Source organism: Vanacampus margaritifer, chromosome 15 (assembly GCF_051991255.1).
Source record: "Vanacampus margaritifer isolate UIUO_Vmar chromosome 15, RoL_Vmar_1.0, whole genome shotgun sequence".
Classification (NCBI taxonomy): Eukaryota; Metazoa; Chordata; class Actinopteri; order Syngnathiformes; family Syngnathidae; genus Vanacampus; species Vanacampus margaritifer.
The window spans coordinates 12,129,186-12,145,838 of NC_135446.1; the positions used below are offsets into that span (position 1 = coordinate 12,129,186).

General features: G+C 42.8%; 1 protein-coding gene across 6 annotated transcripts in view; it reads right to left on the reverse strand.

The window, feature by feature from the left end:
* dysf (dysferlin, limb girdle muscular dystrophy 2B (autosomal recessive)) overlaps positions 1 to 15,131 on the reverse strand; it is a 30,988-nt gene extending 15,857 nt beyond the window's left edge. For 3 of the 6 annotated variants that reach the window (XM_077543856.1, XM_077543852.1, XM_077543857.1), the window contains exons 1-36: positions 14,883 to 15,131; positions 13,349 to 13,404; positions 13,174 to 13,265; positions 12,995 to 13,100; positions 11,673 to 11,796; positions 11,334 to 11,590; positions 11,148 to 11,276; positions 9,456 to 9,518; positions 9,337 to 9,387; positions 9,214 to 9,244; positions 9,028 to 9,143; positions 8,225 to 8,351; positions 8,058 to 8,161; positions 7,897 to 7,965; positions 6,793 to 6,836; positions 6,623 to 6,705; positions 6,416 to 6,451; positions 6,196 to 6,311; positions 5,610 to 5,723; positions 4,713 to 4,890; positions 4,504 to 4,628; positions 4,334 to 4,440; positions 4,070 to 4,265; positions 3,855 to 4,001; positions 3,640 to 3,771; positions 3,394 to 3,560; positions 3,199 to 3,313; positions 2,817 to 2,922; positions 2,602 to 2,744; positions 1,748 to 1,921; positions 1,589 to 1,673; positions 1,443 to 1,520; positions 519 to 700; positions 316 to 456; positions 220 to 249; positions 103 to 138 (exon numbers count right to left, since the gene is read on the reverse strand). In XM_077543856.1, coding sequence (XP_077399982.1) covers positions 103 to 138; positions 220 to 249; positions 316 to 456; positions 519 to 700; positions 1,443 to 1,520; positions 1,589 to 1,673; positions 1,748 to 1,921; positions 2,602 to 2,744; positions 2,817 to 2,922; positions 3,199 to 3,313; positions 3,394 to 3,560; positions 3,640 to 3,771; positions 3,855 to 4,001; positions 4,070 to 4,265; positions 4,334 to 4,440; positions 4,504 to 4,628; positions 4,713 to 4,890; positions 5,610 to 5,723; positions 6,196 to 6,311; positions 6,416 to 6,451; positions 6,623 to 6,705; positions 6,793 to 6,836; positions 7,897 to 7,965; positions 8,058 to 8,161; positions 8,225 to 8,351; positions 9,028 to 9,143; positions 9,214 to 9,244; positions 9,337 to 9,387; positions 9,456 to 9,518; positions 11,148 to 11,276; positions 11,334 to 11,590; positions 11,673 to 11,796; positions 12,995 to 13,100; positions 13,174 to 13,265; positions 13,349 to 13,404; positions 14,883 to 14,970 — 3,948 coding nt within the window. In that variant the 5' untranslated portion in view covers positions 14,971 to 15,131. Of the gene's footprint in view, positions 1 to 102; positions 139 to 219; positions 250 to 315; positions 457 to 518; positions 701 to 1,442; positions 1,521 to 1,588; positions 1,674 to 1,747; positions 1,922 to 2,601; positions 2,745 to 2,816; positions 2,923 to 3,198; positions 3,314 to 3,393; positions 3,561 to 3,639; positions 3,772 to 3,854; positions 4,002 to 4,069; positions 4,266 to 4,333; positions 4,441 to 4,503; positions 4,629 to 4,712; positions 4,891 to 5,609; positions 5,724 to 6,195; positions 6,312 to 6,415; positions 6,452 to 6,622; positions 6,706 to 6,792; positions 6,837 to 7,896; positions 7,966 to 8,057; positions 8,162 to 8,224; positions 8,352 to 9,027; positions 9,144 to 9,213; positions 9,245 to 9,336; positions 9,388 to 9,455; positions 9,519 to 11,147; positions 11,277 to 11,333; positions 11,591 to 11,672; positions 11,797 to 12,994; positions 13,101 to 13,173; positions 13,266 to 13,348; positions 13,405 to 14,100; positions 14,437 to 14,882 lie in introns of those variants that run through there. The other 3 variants (XM_077543853.1, XM_077543854.1, XM_077543855.1) reach the window with 3 other exon arrangements.
* Positions 15,132 to 16,653: the final 1,522 nt, after the last annotated feature.

Here is a 16,653-nt window from a genome sequence, read left to right on the forward strand (position 1 = left end):
AGGAAGCCAGAGCACCCGGAGAAAACCCATGCAAGACTATGGAGAGAATGTGGAAACGCCACACAGGAAGGCCATACCCCCAATTTGAACCATGGGACTTACCTCATCCAGAATATGGCTTGAAGTCCCAATGTCACCCTGAGGGGGAAAAGAGCAACAAGAAGATTTTAATGAAGAGCAAATAAACATAAAGACAGAAGAGGAAGACAATGAACTCACCTCCAGCCCTGGAACATGATGAACTGCTGGCTGCGGAGCGTCATTATTATTTATTTACGCCTCAACATTTAAAACACCCAAAAAATGCCAACCAACCTTCTCCCGGCGTATGAGCTCGAAAGCTGCCAACAGTTCACCGGCGTCTTTGTCAGCGAGGCGGATGGGGAACCAGGCCAGGCTGGGCGAGCGGCTCAGTGACGGCGAGCAGACGCAACGACCCATGAACTCGTCTGCTCCCTGCGGCAAGAAGCCATTTTGCAATTCAATGTATTCCTTCATTCAAGAGAGATCCAACTCACATATGTGTCCTGATCATAGAGTTCCACCACCACGTGCGGGGGGTTGGCCACTGTGGCCTCGGGGTCCCCGAAAATCTCCACATCATAGAAGATGAGCGTCTGGTCCCAGGTGGGATTGAGGGTGTTTCGCACCGTTACAGTCTTCTGGGACTGATGGAGGAAAGACACGATGGCGTAGGGGTCTGAAATGAAAAAAAAAGCACCATATTTTTTTAGAGTGTGAGGATTCAGCGTAATAGGGTGAGAAGCTCGGTCATCCGAGAGGGACTCAGCGTCGAGTCGCTGCTCCTCCACGTTGAGAGGAACCAGTTGAGGTGGCTCGGGCATCTGGTTCGGATGCCTCCTGGACGCCTCCCTGGGGAGGTGTTCCGGGCATGTCCTACCGGCAGGAGGCCCCGGGGACGACCCAGGACACGCTGGAGAGACTACGTCTCTCGGCTGTCCTGGGAACGCCTTGGGGTCCCGTCGGATGAGCTGGCTGAAGTGGCTGGGGAGAGGGAAGTCTGGGCTTCCCTGCTAAAGCTGCTGCCCCCGCGACCCGACCCCGGTTAAGCGGAAGAAGACGGACGGACGGACGGATTCAGCGTAACCCCGAAGCGCTCACAGAGAGGTACAGTGATGTGCGCGGCTGTTTGTTTTTCCAGGCTCAGGGAAGAGTCTCAGAGGAGCCGTTAGCGCTGGAATCAACTGAAGCTATTTTGCCTTTTTCCCCACCAGTGCTCAATTAACCTTTAAATGACCTTGCATCCTCGTGTCCTTCCTTTCTTTCATTCCTTTCCTGTTTAGCACTCACACACAGTACTAACAATTGCACTACTCATGGCGAGCTAGTCTAATAGCCCATTAGCTCATGTAAACAGAAATACAAAAATGCTGGTCTAAGTGTGTATTGCAATAACTGAGGCCTGCTGAGAGTGAGTATACCAGAAAAGCTGTCCTTGTCCATGGCCATCAGCTCCCGGGCCTGATACAGGTAGCAGCGCAGGTGGTAGCGGTTGCCCCCTAAAAAAAACAGACGAAACATGAGCAGACCGATGAGCGGGAAGATACCGTAAGGAGGGGAGACTCACGGTCAAAGAAGCAGGAAATGGTGGGTCTGTTCACTCCAAATGTGGTGGTGACAGACTTGTCGTCGTGTTTGTCTTCGATGCTGCTCTGTCGGAGCAAGACGAGGCAAAAAAAGGTCAAAGGCCAGTTTGACGATTCGTTCTGCAAATGGCGTGTCTCACCAGGGAGCACTCCAGAGCGAAGATGGCCGCCGGGCCCGTCTTCTCCAGGGGCTCCATGCGGCACCTCCACCTGCGCCTCCGAAAGCTGTCCGTCTTCTTCGGCTTCAGGTGGAACCTCCAGCCGAACAGCGAAGCGTACTCCCAGCCCTCCCATGCCGCCTCGTCCGGACGTTGCTGCGAGTGCACGACGACGGAATAGATCAAAAAGAATTTTTTTTTTTAAAGATGCGTAGCAGGCAAAGTAAACAAACACTATTACTGTACTTTACTTGAGTATTTGTTTTTCATTTGTACACCCTACATTTGAACCCTAACCCTAACTCTGCACTTACTACTCCTTCCTTTATCAAGATAGATCATAAGTTTTTTCAACCCTCCACAAATTATGATACACATTTAAAAAAAAGACGTTATCGAAGAGTTATTGATTATAACTGAGGTAGAAAAGTTTCCGTCTGAACTTACTTATTTTTAGTACTTTAGTAAAGGAATTTAATCAGTACTTCGACTTTATTGACACATCTGGAATATACTGCACTTCTGCTGAGTACAGTGTGAGTGCTTTTTCCACCTTCAGTAGTAGAACACAAGTTTGAGTGAGTATAGTAGTTCAATCCGTGACGCTACAGCGCCACCTGGTGGATTATTCTAGTTAGGCCAATCCCAAAACGCACCACTTCATCCATTCCTTCGTCTTCATCATGTTGGGTGGTTATAAGTGATTATTAACTGAAGGGCTGCGCTGCAATGTTTTTGTTTAAAATTGTTTTTTTAAAACAAAAATGGGGCTACAAGGGTATGAACAACTGAGTACCGTGGATTTAAGGTACCTTTTTAACTTTGGAATTAGTTACCTTTCTGAGAGCATCCATTTTCTGCTGGTCCCGCCTTCTCATGCGCATCCACCGCCTCCGCCGGTTAGTGTGGTACATTTTCTCCGCGGGGACCCACGACTTGGGCCGGCGGTCAGGTGGAATAGTGATGCCGTACTCCCAGCCTGTACACACGTCGCAAAGCGGAGGCTTGTCAAAATGCATCTTCATGACACCTTTGGCAGATGCCGACGCACCGTGATCGTCCACGCCCCTGTTGAGGTCCTCGCTCCACTCTGGCTCCTCCCACACCCAGCCCGGAGGACACTCCACATCATCTTTAGGCACGGCCTTCTCTCCATTCTACCGCACAGGAGTTTGCAATACATGATATAACAGAATTTCTTAAAAGTGCAAGTGATATGTTATTCTTGTTTATTATTATTATATTTATTTATTATTTTTATTATTTATTTGTATTTGCTTTTTTTTTTTATTCTTGATTTTTTACTTTTTACTCTGCCTGTACCATGCACTTTGAGATTAATTTTATAAATATAATAATAATAATAATAATATAAAAAGTGCATTACAAATCAAATCTATTATATTATTATTATTAACAAAACGTATCTGTACCACATCTGTGTATCCCTCGTGCATGCCAATCCACTGCCCACCAGGTAATCTCATCTGGTTTTCAAAGACTTCCTCTGTGTAGGTCATGTGACCGGCGTCCGCATCAAACAGCAGTCTGTCATCGGATTGAAACCAGATTTGAATTTATTGCGTTATTTCTCATGTGTTGTATTTATGGGAGCCATAACGACTTACGTCCTCTCTGGGCTTATGTACCAGTCCCCGGCCCAGGTCCAGCCTGGTGAAGGTTTGAAACTCTCCTTGGGTAGTTTCACCCTCCCTGTCACGTCACTAAACTTGGGGCAAGTAAGACCTGTAGTCCCCCAGCTGCCCACTAGGGCCAGCCGAGTCTGATTCTCATACTGAATGTAAAGAGAGAAAAATAGTGTTTTAAAGAGAGCCAGCCAGCGTTGATGCGATGAAGCCGGCGATGAATCTTACTGTTTCTGCAAACACGGACAGCTTTCCTTCAGCGTACAGGTTGAAGTGTTTGTCGTCCGCGGCCAGTCCGAACCAAACTTTGACCCTGAGCTGACCAGGAAGTTTGGCCTCCCCGTCACCACCCTGTGGATACTATCCCAAGGAGATTAGATAATGTTGGATGATAAATGCCGGTAAACTATGGTTTCAAAAAGAGGTATGTTTTTTTTTCTCACTTTGAGGAAGACAGTTTGAAGCTGTCCGCAGTGTTTGCCGCCATGGCGCTCAGAGTATAGGACGGTGTGTGCCGGGATGCGGTGGTACGCCACCCTTCGCTCGCCCTGCAGCATCCAGATCAGGATGTCAGGAAGGCTGTTCTGTGGCTGCAGAAAGACAGGATTAGCTTTCCTCGACGAATGTTTGCCTTTCCCAGCTTTCTTGACGGGCGCACCTCTTCGGCCAAGCTCCTCAAACGGCTGGCCCAGTCCTCCGCCTGCTCCATGACCGTGGAAAGTTCCGTGGCCGGTCCGTGTTTGAGGGCCAGCGCCGCCGCCATGATCTGCTGCAGGTGCAGAGAGCGGATGTGTCGAAGTGAGCGATCCAGCGGGGTTGCGCACGGCCAGCGCTCCAGAGAAGGCAGCTCCTGACTGGAGAGTGCCAACGCAGTGAGAAATGGTAAAACAAGCACGGCTTCATCTTCATCTTCACGTCTTACCTGCAGTCTGTGATCACCTGATCCAACAGCTCCACCACTCGGAGCTCCAGTTCGTCCATATCGCTTCCCGCCTTCATTTCCAGCTGCACCCGCTGCAGGTTGGCTTCCTGGACACACACGGACAAAGACATCAGCGTCAAACATGACTATCCGACCCAGTCGAACCTCACCAGTCGGTCCAGCGCAGCCAAGAGCATGTTCAGAGCCTCGATCCTCGGAGGGATATCCTCCCATGCTGACGACAGAACCACCACCGGCTTCACGTTTCCCCACGGGAGGTAATAGTAGTGACAACCTGGACAACAAAAGTGGACAACATATCAGCGCAACCCAAATGGCCGCAAACGACACCGGCGTGGGTTGCGCTCTCGTGACCCACCGTCAAACACGGCCCGGCTGAACTGTGTGGTGGAAGCCAGCGGGAGGCAGCTGTAGTCAAACTTGTTGCCGTAGTTGCCGATGCTGACCTCAAACTGGACAGCGTCATCAACATCCTGGAGGAGGGTGGCAGAATAGAACGCCACGAAGAGGGAGAACTTCCTCTTCCTGAGGAACTTCTGAAGGGCCAAACGGAAAATTATAACAGCTTAAATTTTTTCTGTAATTTTACTATTTATTAGGGGTGTCAAGCGATTATTTTTTAAAAATCATAATGACTTCAATAATTAACTCACGATTAATCACAAATTTTATATCTGTTCTAAATGCACAATAAAATATTCATTTTCTAAGTTTTCATACTCTTAACATAAAAGTGGACAAAAATGTTATACTAATAGTAATATGGCTGCATCTTATAGTCATTAATATAGTAATTTCATAAAAAATCATAAAATTGAGAACACATTAAAAATATGTACTGTAAAAAAATGAATGTGAAATTGATTTGTGTTGAGGCCATTTTCTGCCACTAGATGGCATAATTGCATTTGTTAGACGTTGGTGACAGCTCGGTGCATTTTTCTTTTGATATTCAGAGCTATCTAATCTTTAACATGAAGCAACTTCTGCACATTTTTAAAATTGTAAAATACAACTTGACCCCATTCTCTACAAATATATGCATTATTATTAAATGTATTATTGCAAAATTTTGACATAGACATGTCTGCTGCGTTGAGACTAGAGTTCCCCAAGTACAGGCTTTCCAAGTAAGGGGCGGTCATTCATCTCGCCTTAAGAAAAATTAAATTAAATTAACTCAAAATGAATGCACTAATTTTGGCACCCCTACTTTTTGTATTACATTTTGATTGTTTCTCCGCTTCCATCTCACCTCAACCACAAGCAGATCATCCGATGGGATGTCTTCATTTTTGGGCTCTGGTTTGTCCACCAGCTTTGTGGTTAATTCCAGCAAGACTCGACCTCGGTAGGCCACGCCTTCCCCCTGAGAGACGAAAGGAAGCAGGTTACCATGTTATGTTGGACCCCTGTCTTTCTACTTTTGCTATTACATCATTCCCCAACTACTGTATATCTTAGTTCACCTACTTTGGCCCCATTACGCCACTAGATACTTTTGTGGAATATGTTTTAAGAGCTTTTTAAATTTATATAAATACTGCACAGTACTAAAAAAATAAAAATATTGCATGGTGTCAACTGTTTACATAACAACCAGCTATGGAACGCTGCATATTCGGCATTTGCGCCATCTAGAGGCGTTCACAATACTGCGCCGTTTAGAAGGTTACAAAAAGTGTTGAATGTGCCTAAAGAGTGTGGGAAGAATAAAAGTACATATTAAAAAAATGTTGTGCATGCTCTTTATATAGTGGATTTTCACCTATTGTGGGTAGGTTTGAAAAGTAACTCCCACAATAAAAAGCCTTATACCTCAACTGCATATAAAACATTACTTTTCCGAGATTCAGGGCTTCATGGGGATCGTTGAAGGTGCTGTACTCCCTGGGACTGCCATACAAGTTGACAAAACACGGACCAAATGTGGGAAGAAATCCGAGTGTGTCATCCACTGTGGACAGATAGACGGACAAAAAACTACAACATCGACCAGTTTCATCGGACAAAAAGCGATAGGAAATGACAGGAGAAAAAGTAAAAGGACAGAGGACATACTGCCAGAGGAGGGGACGCTCCGCAGGGTCAAGTCGTCTGAAGCACAAACAGGAAGTCGAAAAGGCAGATAGAGATGCAAAGTAAGAAAGAAAGGAGACACCAAGTTTTTCAAAGTCTCATTAGTATAGTGTGTAAAGGAGAAAATGGAGGAGTGATTACGAGATTTGCTTACCCAAAAATGTCACAAATGTTTCAAGCGCAACTCACCCTCAATCTCGCCTCCTGGCGAAGAGATCTTGGACATACAGAGGTGGGCGGTGCCGATGACATCATTGTGGCTGGCTCGGTCCCTATCAGGAGAACATGGAGTAAGGGAAAGGAATATACTGTACTGATTTAAAGATGCACAAGCAAATGGTGAAAATAAAAGGCTCAACCAGTCAAGAAGTCGGATCCTCATCTTCTCACACATAGACGGAAACTGGAGGGAATGAAAAACAATGAATACTTGTTGAACATCTGACAAGAATTTTTTTATTTTGTTTTAGTATTAGTCTTTTGACTAAAATTAACTAAACTGTTAATTATAAATTAGTCATCTGATTGTATTTATTTTTTATCCAATATTAGTCCACGAAAATAGAGGATTTTTAGTCTACGAAATAACGAGCAATTTTAGTCGACTAAATTGACAATTTAGTCAGTTTTCAATTGAAACTTTTATACAGAAAATGATAACACGTTTCTTTGTAATTGTAGTTTAACACGCAAGACACATTTAACACAACAGTGTCTTTTTTTAAACTTTGTTTCAATGAAACAATAACTCATTCACTCCCAGCCATTTTCACTGAAGCAACCCCCTTCGCTCCTGGCTGTTTTACTGGATTTTGACTGGTTTTGCAAGGTCCACACGATATTGTGTTCTATTGCTATAAGAACATGCCACCTTTTAAAATAAAGATGAGAGTCTCTTCTTTCATCAGGAAAAAAAAGTATATTTCTATCTGTTTCTGTTTTGCAGCAATTATCATTAGAATATAGCTAAGTTTCATCAATATTCACATTTCTGGTGAAAACACTTTCAAAAAGAGATTGTTGCAACATGGCCATGGCTGATCTCTTATACTCTGCTGCCACCTGGTGGTCGTTTTTTGTAATAACTACCATTGCTTTAAGCTATCGCTTCATGTCAGAAGCTGCATCAAAGCCTTCTGTATGCTCTTGCATAAAAAAACATGAAAAAAAATGTATAAATGCGTTAGGGGTGAAGGACAAATTATCAAAACACGTATTTGCACATTTTGGGGTTTGAATGAGATAATATGCAATCTTAAAACTTGATTGGATTTTGTGAATTTTTGTCACTGTGTTGTTTGTGTTTTAGTTTAGTTATCATCATCGTTTCAATGAATGGCTTCCATTTTAGTTTTCATTTCATTTTCGTCAGAATTTTTTGTTTTGTGATGAAAAAAAATGACGAAAACTTCTTGTCAACAAAATTATCACTGCAGATTTCATTCAAACACTGCAGGTCTCACCCTAATTGGCATTGTAAGACTCTGGTGCCACTGCGGATTGGCATTCTTCTCCAGAACCTTTGTGCAGACCTAAAAAAAAATAAAATAAAAAATCTTTAGGTACCAAATATGTATCTTGACATCTGCGATGTGGCAATTAAATACTTGTTGGACAAACGTACAGTTTTTCCAGCAAAATGGATCTCCACCAGAGGATCCACCAAGTTCTTCCTGTTGCTGTCGAATCCAAAAACCTGCTTCATCCCATCCATGAAGGCATCGTCCACTGCACATGACAGCATGTCAGATGTCCAGTGTCCACAACCTGTCTATCATGCACATGACTCACTCTGAGGAAGGTCCTCGGCCCTGAAGACCCTTAATGTGAAGGCTGCTCCCCTGAGGGACAGACCGGCGGGCCTCAGCAGGTTCCCCTCGATGTCCTCCTTGTCCTCCACACACTCGCGCTTGTCCGCCTGAAAGCCCACTCAAGAATCATCAATGTTCACCATCAAGCGCTTACTTACAATCTGATATGTTGAGAGGTAGATTTTAACCCTGGAGAACCCAAGAAGCCTTTTCTTCTTTGGAAAATTATGAATTATACATAAAATGACTGCTATAAGTTCACTGAACACCAAAATATATGTTTTTCAATGTTTTTTTCAATTTATTCCCTAATTAAGGATTAGGGCGAAATTTGACCCTTTTGGGATTTAGGGGTATCATTTCGAAAAAACAGAACAACAAAAACTGTCAGTAAACTATTTAGAATTTAAGAAAATAATCAATCAAATGCACAGTACATTGAACAATATATTTTTTTTGTTTTATTTGTTGCATTTTAGCCATCTTGTCACCACCACTCTGGCTCATGTAAGTGCAATATTCATCCACTAGATGGCGCCATGCAGGGGTCAGAAGTGGCACTCTGGACTTTTGAAGTTAAATTTGTAAAAAAAAAAAAAAAAGGTATTTTGTTATTTGAGTAGCAGAATTTATAGGGGCCAAATTTGACCCCGTGGGTTCTCCAGGGTTAAAGCAAAGGTGCCAAACGGACTCCATGAAAATAAGGATGACCACCACTGAGTTAAAGCAGCTCCATCCAAATAAGTCTTAAACAATGAGTACGTTAATGTACTGGCTTCTCACCGGCGGCTCGTCCCCAGCGGCCAACACCCACAAGCTGACTTTTAGGTAACCTCTAACTCCAGCAGACAGATCGTCGGGGTCACAGAGGAGCAGCCACTTTCTCAAGTAGCAATGTCCTGCCAAAGACACAGACCGCTTATTTCACGTGGCCGGCTCAGGGCGAGGAAGCGGCGGCAAGCTACTTACGGTGCTCGCTGTAGATCGTGCCCACGTCCAGCTGTCGACACAAGCACGCGTTTAAACGCTCCAGATCAAATTCAGCTTCGCAAAGGCCTCCTTCACTTTTGACCCCCCGCACCGGACGCTCACCTTAAATTGTCCAATGACGGCGTCCGTTCTGAGGGAGCGTGAGTCGCATACCTGTCGGGGTCACACGACAGGCTCGTCAGGTGAGAAGCGGCGGAGAAAAGTGGATGAGGACCGCTCACCGTGATGAAGATGGGTTCATCAAACAAGTCGGAGGGCGTCTCAAAGAAGTTCAGGAAGAAAGTCTGCACACACGACAAGTATAGTGGAGGGCGAGTTATTTGGAGATAAGTTACCATTTCTTTTTGTCATATGATATTTGTGCTGTCGAAGTTAAAGCATAGATTCATCACAAAAAAATGATCGCATTAATCACACTGTAAAAATTTTGACCGCAGTTTGACAGTAAAGCATTTTATAAATTCTGAATATTTGTTCATGTCAAACCATTGGGGCCTCTTTTTTTTTTTTCATTTTAAATGATGCAAGTAATTAACTGATTAGAAAAAGAGGAGGATGAGAGTGTGCAGTAGATCAAAAAATGTGGACGACAGCCTCATAACATGAAATGTCGAAAGAATTAACATTTAACAGGTGCTCTTCAAATTTCGCGGGCAAAAAATGTTGATAAAAAGACTTTTTAATTAAGCGATTAGTCGTGATTAATCAAAATTCTAAAATGTAATTAATCTGATTAAAAAATGTAGGCTAATCGTTTGACAGCTCTACATGATATGCGTGTAAATTTATAAAATTAAATATATGAAAAATAGATCAAATGAATTAAACCAAGTTTAAAAATTGTAATAGTATATGTAAAATTTTACAATATTGAAAATCTCATTACTTACATTAAAATAATATTATCCTATTAAGCGATTAATCGTGATTAATCACAATTCTAAAATGTAATTAACTTGATTAAAAAATTTAGGCAAATCGTTTGACGGCTCTACATGATATGCGTGTAAATTGATCAAATTTAAATTAAAAATATGAAAAATAGATAGAATGAATTGAACAAGTTTAATATTTTTAATTGTATATGTAGAATTTTACAATATTGAAAGTCTCATTACTTACATTAAAATAATATTAACCTATTAAGCGATTAATCGTGATTAATCACAATTCTAAAATGTAATTAATCTGATTAAAAAATGTAGGCAAATCATTGACAGCTCTATATGATATGCGTGTAAATTTAAAAAAATGTAAATTAAAAATATGAAAAATAGATAGAATGAATTGAACAAGTTAAACATTTTTAATAGTATATGTATAATTTTACAATATTGAAAATCTCATTGCTTACATTAAAATAATATTAACCTATTAATCGACTAATCATGATTAATAAAAATTCTAAAATGTAATCAATCTGGTTAAAAAATATAGGCTAATCGTTTGACAGCTCTACATGATATGCCTGTAAATTTATAAAATTTTAATAAAAAATATGAAAAATAGATAGAATGAATTGAACAAGTTTAAAAATGTCAATAGTATATGTAAAATTCTACAATACTGAAAATCTCATTACTTACATTAAAATAATATTAACCTATTATTTCAATGTAATTAGTTTCAACGTGTTTACTTGAATATCAAATCAATTTTTGCTATTGAAATGAACTGAAATACCATTTATATGTCCCAGCACCCTCGGAAATTTATAAGAACATTAAAAAAAAGATACAAATGAATGTAAGGAAATAAAATGAAACTTCTCTGTGTATCCCCTTGTGAGTGTTCTCATTTTAAATTCCCACGTTTCAGACCAAGCTGAAAGTTCATCATTGACAGTGACTTTCCGTGCCCACATGCGAAAAAAAGAAAATTACAAAACGTTGCTCCATTTTTTTCCACTTTACCTCATCAAAAGTCGTGTTGTTGCCTTTGCGGATGCGAGTCCTCCTGCTCTGCCCAGCTACTGTAACCTTGACGACGGGGTTGATGTTGACGCCCGGCAGCTGTCGAGCCTGGATGACCCGCAAGCGAACCTGCACAGGCGGTGCCAACATGAACCACTAGGAGGTGCTCACGGCCTCTTTCCGTACCTGAATATCCTGCGGCTTGTTGGCCAGTGGCTTGGGCTGACTGCTGGCACCCCTCCGCCTCCTCTTCAGCCCTCCGCGAGTGTGGTAAGCCGGTGGCGAGCGTTTGGGGGTCTGCGCGGCGGGCGACTCCTGGCCCTGAGGTCCCTGGGGACCGACCACCACCATGGAGCGCCCGTCGTCCATAGCTTGCTCCTCCGGTACCTCCAGCATGATCATGCTCTCAGTGTCCTCCTCGTCCAGTGTGTCCAGGGAGATCACTGCACAGACACACTTCAACATGTCACACAAAACCGTTGGGCAACCGGCACCCCCTACGGGTGGAAGTGCGTGATATGTTACTTGTGACCGTGTCCAGCTCCACATTGGGGTTGCTGTGAGGCAGGGACTCAGGCAGTGATGGGGATTGGAAGAAAGGAGCTGATCCAGGAGGAGGGATATAGGAAATCTGTAGGGTGAGTGTTGCCTAAAGCAAGAACAAAAAAAAAAAAGAATACGGTAAATGTAATGCAGAGGAAACGTTCCAGAACCCCACTCGCAATAGATACAAAAGTGCAGCACAAACTCACTGGCTACCAGGGGTGGGAATCTTTGAATGTCTCACGATTTGATTCCGATTTTTGGGTCTGCGAGTCGATTCAGAATCGATTTTCGATTAAGAGCGATTTTTGTTTCAAAATGATTTGATTGACAATGATTTCTGCTTCAATCTATAGATGTGCAAGGAATTGTAATGATCTACTCCAGTCTGACTCGCTAATGCTAATTAGCGCGCTACTCGCAGCCCTTTTATCACTCAAAAGAACGGCTCCACACTGCAAAAAAAAACAACTTTTATTGGAATAACTTGATCGTGACTATTCCTTCTACTCTCTAATGTGGCTACAACTGAACAGTGTATTAGACCACACTGCCCCTCAGTAGCCAAACCGGGTACAATATGAACAGCGCTCCCAATAAAGGCGCACACAGACAAAGGCAAGACAGAATAAAATAATTTAAATAAAATCGATTTTGGGACATTTAAAATCGATTCTGAATCGTACTAAATGAGAATCGCAATTCATATGAGAATCGATTTTTTGGCACACCCCTACTGGCTACGTTTTCAATACTGCACATTTTTACATTGGGGGAAGTCAAACCCCCCACCCCCCCTCCTCATTTTTTGGGTGAAAATAATATGTTCTATGCAGCCCCACTAAATACGGTATTCTGGTTATTATTGCATTAGTGGAATATCAGTTAAGCAGCAAAATCCAACATTTTTTTTCCATTTTGCCACTTGCTGTCGAGTGAAAATGGCATCACAGTTGCACAGGCCTCAGGTAACAACCAATCACAGCTCAGCGTCCGAAAACAGGTGAGCTGTGATTGGTCGTTGCCTGAGCCCTGAGCAACTGTGATGTCATCTTCAGTCGACAGCAAGTGGCAAAATGGCCGCCACATAGGCAATATTAATTAGAATATCACGTTCAGACGAGTGAGGTCACGTTACATATTACGGTCAAGAAATGTTTAAGGTCGACTTCCCCTTTGAGGCCAAGCGCTATAAAACCTCATTAAACAGATTTATGTGATAAAGTGGTCATTTCAAAAAGAAACTATGATATATTGCAACTGGGCTGTGGTGATGACAAATACATTGAGCCAAACTCTCTCACCCCCGTGTTGTTCCTCTTAGTGTCCAGCAGTGAGACGGTGAAGGAGGCGGCAAAGCTAGGAGAGCTGAGCACATCTCTGACGGCGAGACGACTTTCTCCCAGAAACCTGCACACACGACACTTGTGGAAACATCTGCAAACAGCTGTCCATCTTCCAAGCTATGCTCATCTGTCGTCACCTGTTCCTCCCCATCTTCTCATGGTCCTTGACGACGCAGTGTAGCTCAGCTCCCGGGTCCAAAGGAACTCCCTTCAGATCCCATTCAAACCCCTGGAGGTGAAAGTTCACATCAGAGCTGTCAATTGAGCTAACACTTGTTGAGTTTCATATTTGGGAAGATCTGGAGAGCCCACCTCGTTCCAAACGGGATTGGGGTTGTTCTTTATGACCTTGGTCTTCTTCTTCGACCCTGAAGGAAGTGAAGAGAGAACATCATCCATCTTCGAAGCACCCTTGTACACGGAAAAGACTCATTCCTTTCTCCTGCTTGTTTGCTTTCCTGTTTTTCGCGAGAACACGCACATGTAACTGCACCTCCGCTCTCGGCAGACATCTTAACAAAACACCTCCGCCCTTCCTCAGAGAGGTCAAGAGGGTGCGCATTAACTCTCCATCTCCCGAGAGCACACGTTCTGACTTGACGTCTCTAGGACGGGAAGTGGCACAGCGTCAACTTCCTGGCGATTTGAGCTTGGCGCAGGTTCACGGGCCGCAAATAGACGGTGACCGGAGCGCGGCGCCGTTTGGACGCGCCGCTGAAACCTTTCTGTTCCGTTTTCCTGTGAAAACGTTTCAATCACATCGCTCCAGTTGGAGAATGAGACCATTTTGGGAGGAGGTGGAACGATGAAGGCGCTCTTCATTGGCGTGCCATACGGCAGGAAATGGCACTCGCACAAAGGCAGGAAGTTAAAAGAAGCGCTCACCTCATGAGGAATCGGAACCTTCTGGAAATATGACAGCAAGCATACTAGTTTTAACTTTGTAGCTGCATCCACAACCGTAACACAATATAGTTAACATGACTCAGCACCTTTTGTTTAGAGCTTCTTAATAATATTTAAAGGAGGCATGACTTCCCCACAGGTGCCCATCCTCTTCTTACCTCGAAAGGTGACACTGGCCAGGGGGTCCGAGTGCCTCAGGTTGTTGGCCCGCTGGACAACACAGCGTAACATGGTTGAAAACTTAAAATGAATTGGCGACTATGGTACTGGAGATCGTTACTTCACCGGTCACGATTGGCCATTGAAGATGATTAACACCAAAACAGCAAAAAAAACAAAATGACAAAAACTTTTCCAATGCAATGAAATCTTGGCGGTTTCATGTAAAAAAAATCAAATAAAAAATAGTGCTTTTTATCTGTGGCTTGCCCTGGAAAAAAAACAACAACAGTCCAAATGAGGGAAATCCTCACTGTGGCAAGGTTCTCCGCAGGACTGGATCTCACTCAGAGGAAAAGTGGCTAACAATTGAGTGTGTCCGGAACACACACACATCCCATCCAGAGGAAATCCCAACATTTCCTGTTCTCTCTTCCTCGACTGTCCCTTGCTAACTGCAGCGCTGCCATCCCTTTTATTTATTTTTTATTGATTGTATCTGTTGCAATCGTGTTTGTGCTTTCTTTGACACAAATTTTTATCCTTGTCAAAAAAAAACTGAGAACATGGATGAGAGCTTGAATCAGCAGCGTGCCCCCTCCCTCCGGGAGACATTGAAGCCAGCTTTCCAATAATAGCCTCTCAGCTGTTTGGCAGGAGGAGGGGGACTAGTGCGCCGGATCAATTATAACACAAACAATAATAATAATAATGTTTATTTCCCCGCACATCAATTTCACACCTCCATCCCATTTCCAAGTCGTCTTAACCACACCCTTACCTTCATGGGTGACGGTGCAGTAGGCGTCGCTGATGTCGTCATCCGGCGTTTGCAGGCGTTCTGCGCACAGAATGAACACACGCAGCATGACAAACGCACACACACACAGCAGGAACCTGGTGGAATATCCAAATGTTGTCCTGGGAGACGAGTGACTAGTATTAGATAGAAGAGACAGAATGCTAAATTACAGCTGCTGCTCCAAACTGCCTCACTCTCACCAGCATGCCACCCCGACGAACACGCACATACGCGCGCACACACACACACACATGCACAGAGTGTATTTTATTTTTGGACCACAAGTGCATGCACACACAAAAATACCCAAACACACGCTCACTGAGGTCAAACTTCACCAAACAGACAAGATTGTGAACGCTAAAAATCACAATTTGTACTATTTGTGACTTCTTGTGTAACTATATGGCTGTTTTTCGCCACATATATTTAATGTGATGTCATTATTCGACCTTTTTTTTTTTTTTTTTTTTTACAGAACACACGTTTGTGTCATGTTGAGCTAATAGCTGTGATGCGGAGTCTGACATAGTGACAGAAATGTAAATACTCACATTTCGACTTCTTGCATTCTTTTCGACACATTCCAAAGCTGAGGGGACTTTAATTTGTTGAGTTTTTCATGACTTTAGAGGCATACCGAAAACGTGTAAGAGTAGTTTGCCTAATATTTCCTGAAATTATGCTGCCTTCATGTGGTATCAAGATTATGGTAAATACCTTATGTCGAGTAGAAAATTGCATTTGAACGCCCCCTCATGTTGTATTTTCTACTGGACAAGTGGAAATTTATTTTAATACCTGAGTTTCCGATTTAAGACAACTATTCAAGTTTCAACATGGCGGCGAGCGCCGAAGGATTTGTGAATGTAAAGAAATATTAACACTTATAAGCGAGTTAACGTCCGCTAGCACAGCAGGTTGTTTTAGAATCTACACAATTACGTAGCATACACAATATTACTATAACAACAAAAATCACATGAACAGAACTGGGTCGTAATTAGGAGTTTCCGAGTGGTAAGGAACATCTTTCCCATAGAACGTGAAGGCATCTTTTTTCTTTTAGTGTTTCATTCCGTGGGGACAAACAAACTAAACTATTTGTTTTGAGAATAACAATTACAGTATTCAGCTCGGACATTAGTCTCTAAATACGGTAAACAGTGACGTGCTGTGGTAAAGACGCTGTATCGCAGGTTGCTGAGTCACTATTACTGTTTACCCCCACCCCACCCCGGCACGTACAGTTGAGGACAAAATTAGTAGCCCCCCCCCCCCCCCCAATGAAATTTGCAGTTTTTTTCAAAATACTACAAAGTACATTTTTTTTAACAGAGCAAGAGATTTTCAACATAGCATTTCTGAACATACTAGTTTTCTTTAGAAGGCACAAATTATTTATATTTGTACACCAAAATCGAATTAAGGAAAAACAACCAGGGACATTATTATTAGCCCCCTTTAAGAAATGACCATTTATTAAGTCATTGCATAAACCCCTTTGGTGCAGTTATGTGATTTAACTCCACAGGTGAAGTGCTTAAAAGGTAGTAAGGTGAATCAGGAGATTTCACTCAAGTTTAGGTTTAAAAAAATTGTTTAAATTAAAAGCCTTAGTAGGGGTCATTGAACTGTCCGTTGAGAAATTACCAGGGCAAAAACTAAAGAAATCAGTTTGGGCTTGAGAAAAAGTATTACTGATGCACACAAGGCAGCAGAAGGATAATGAAAGCTATCAAAGCATTTC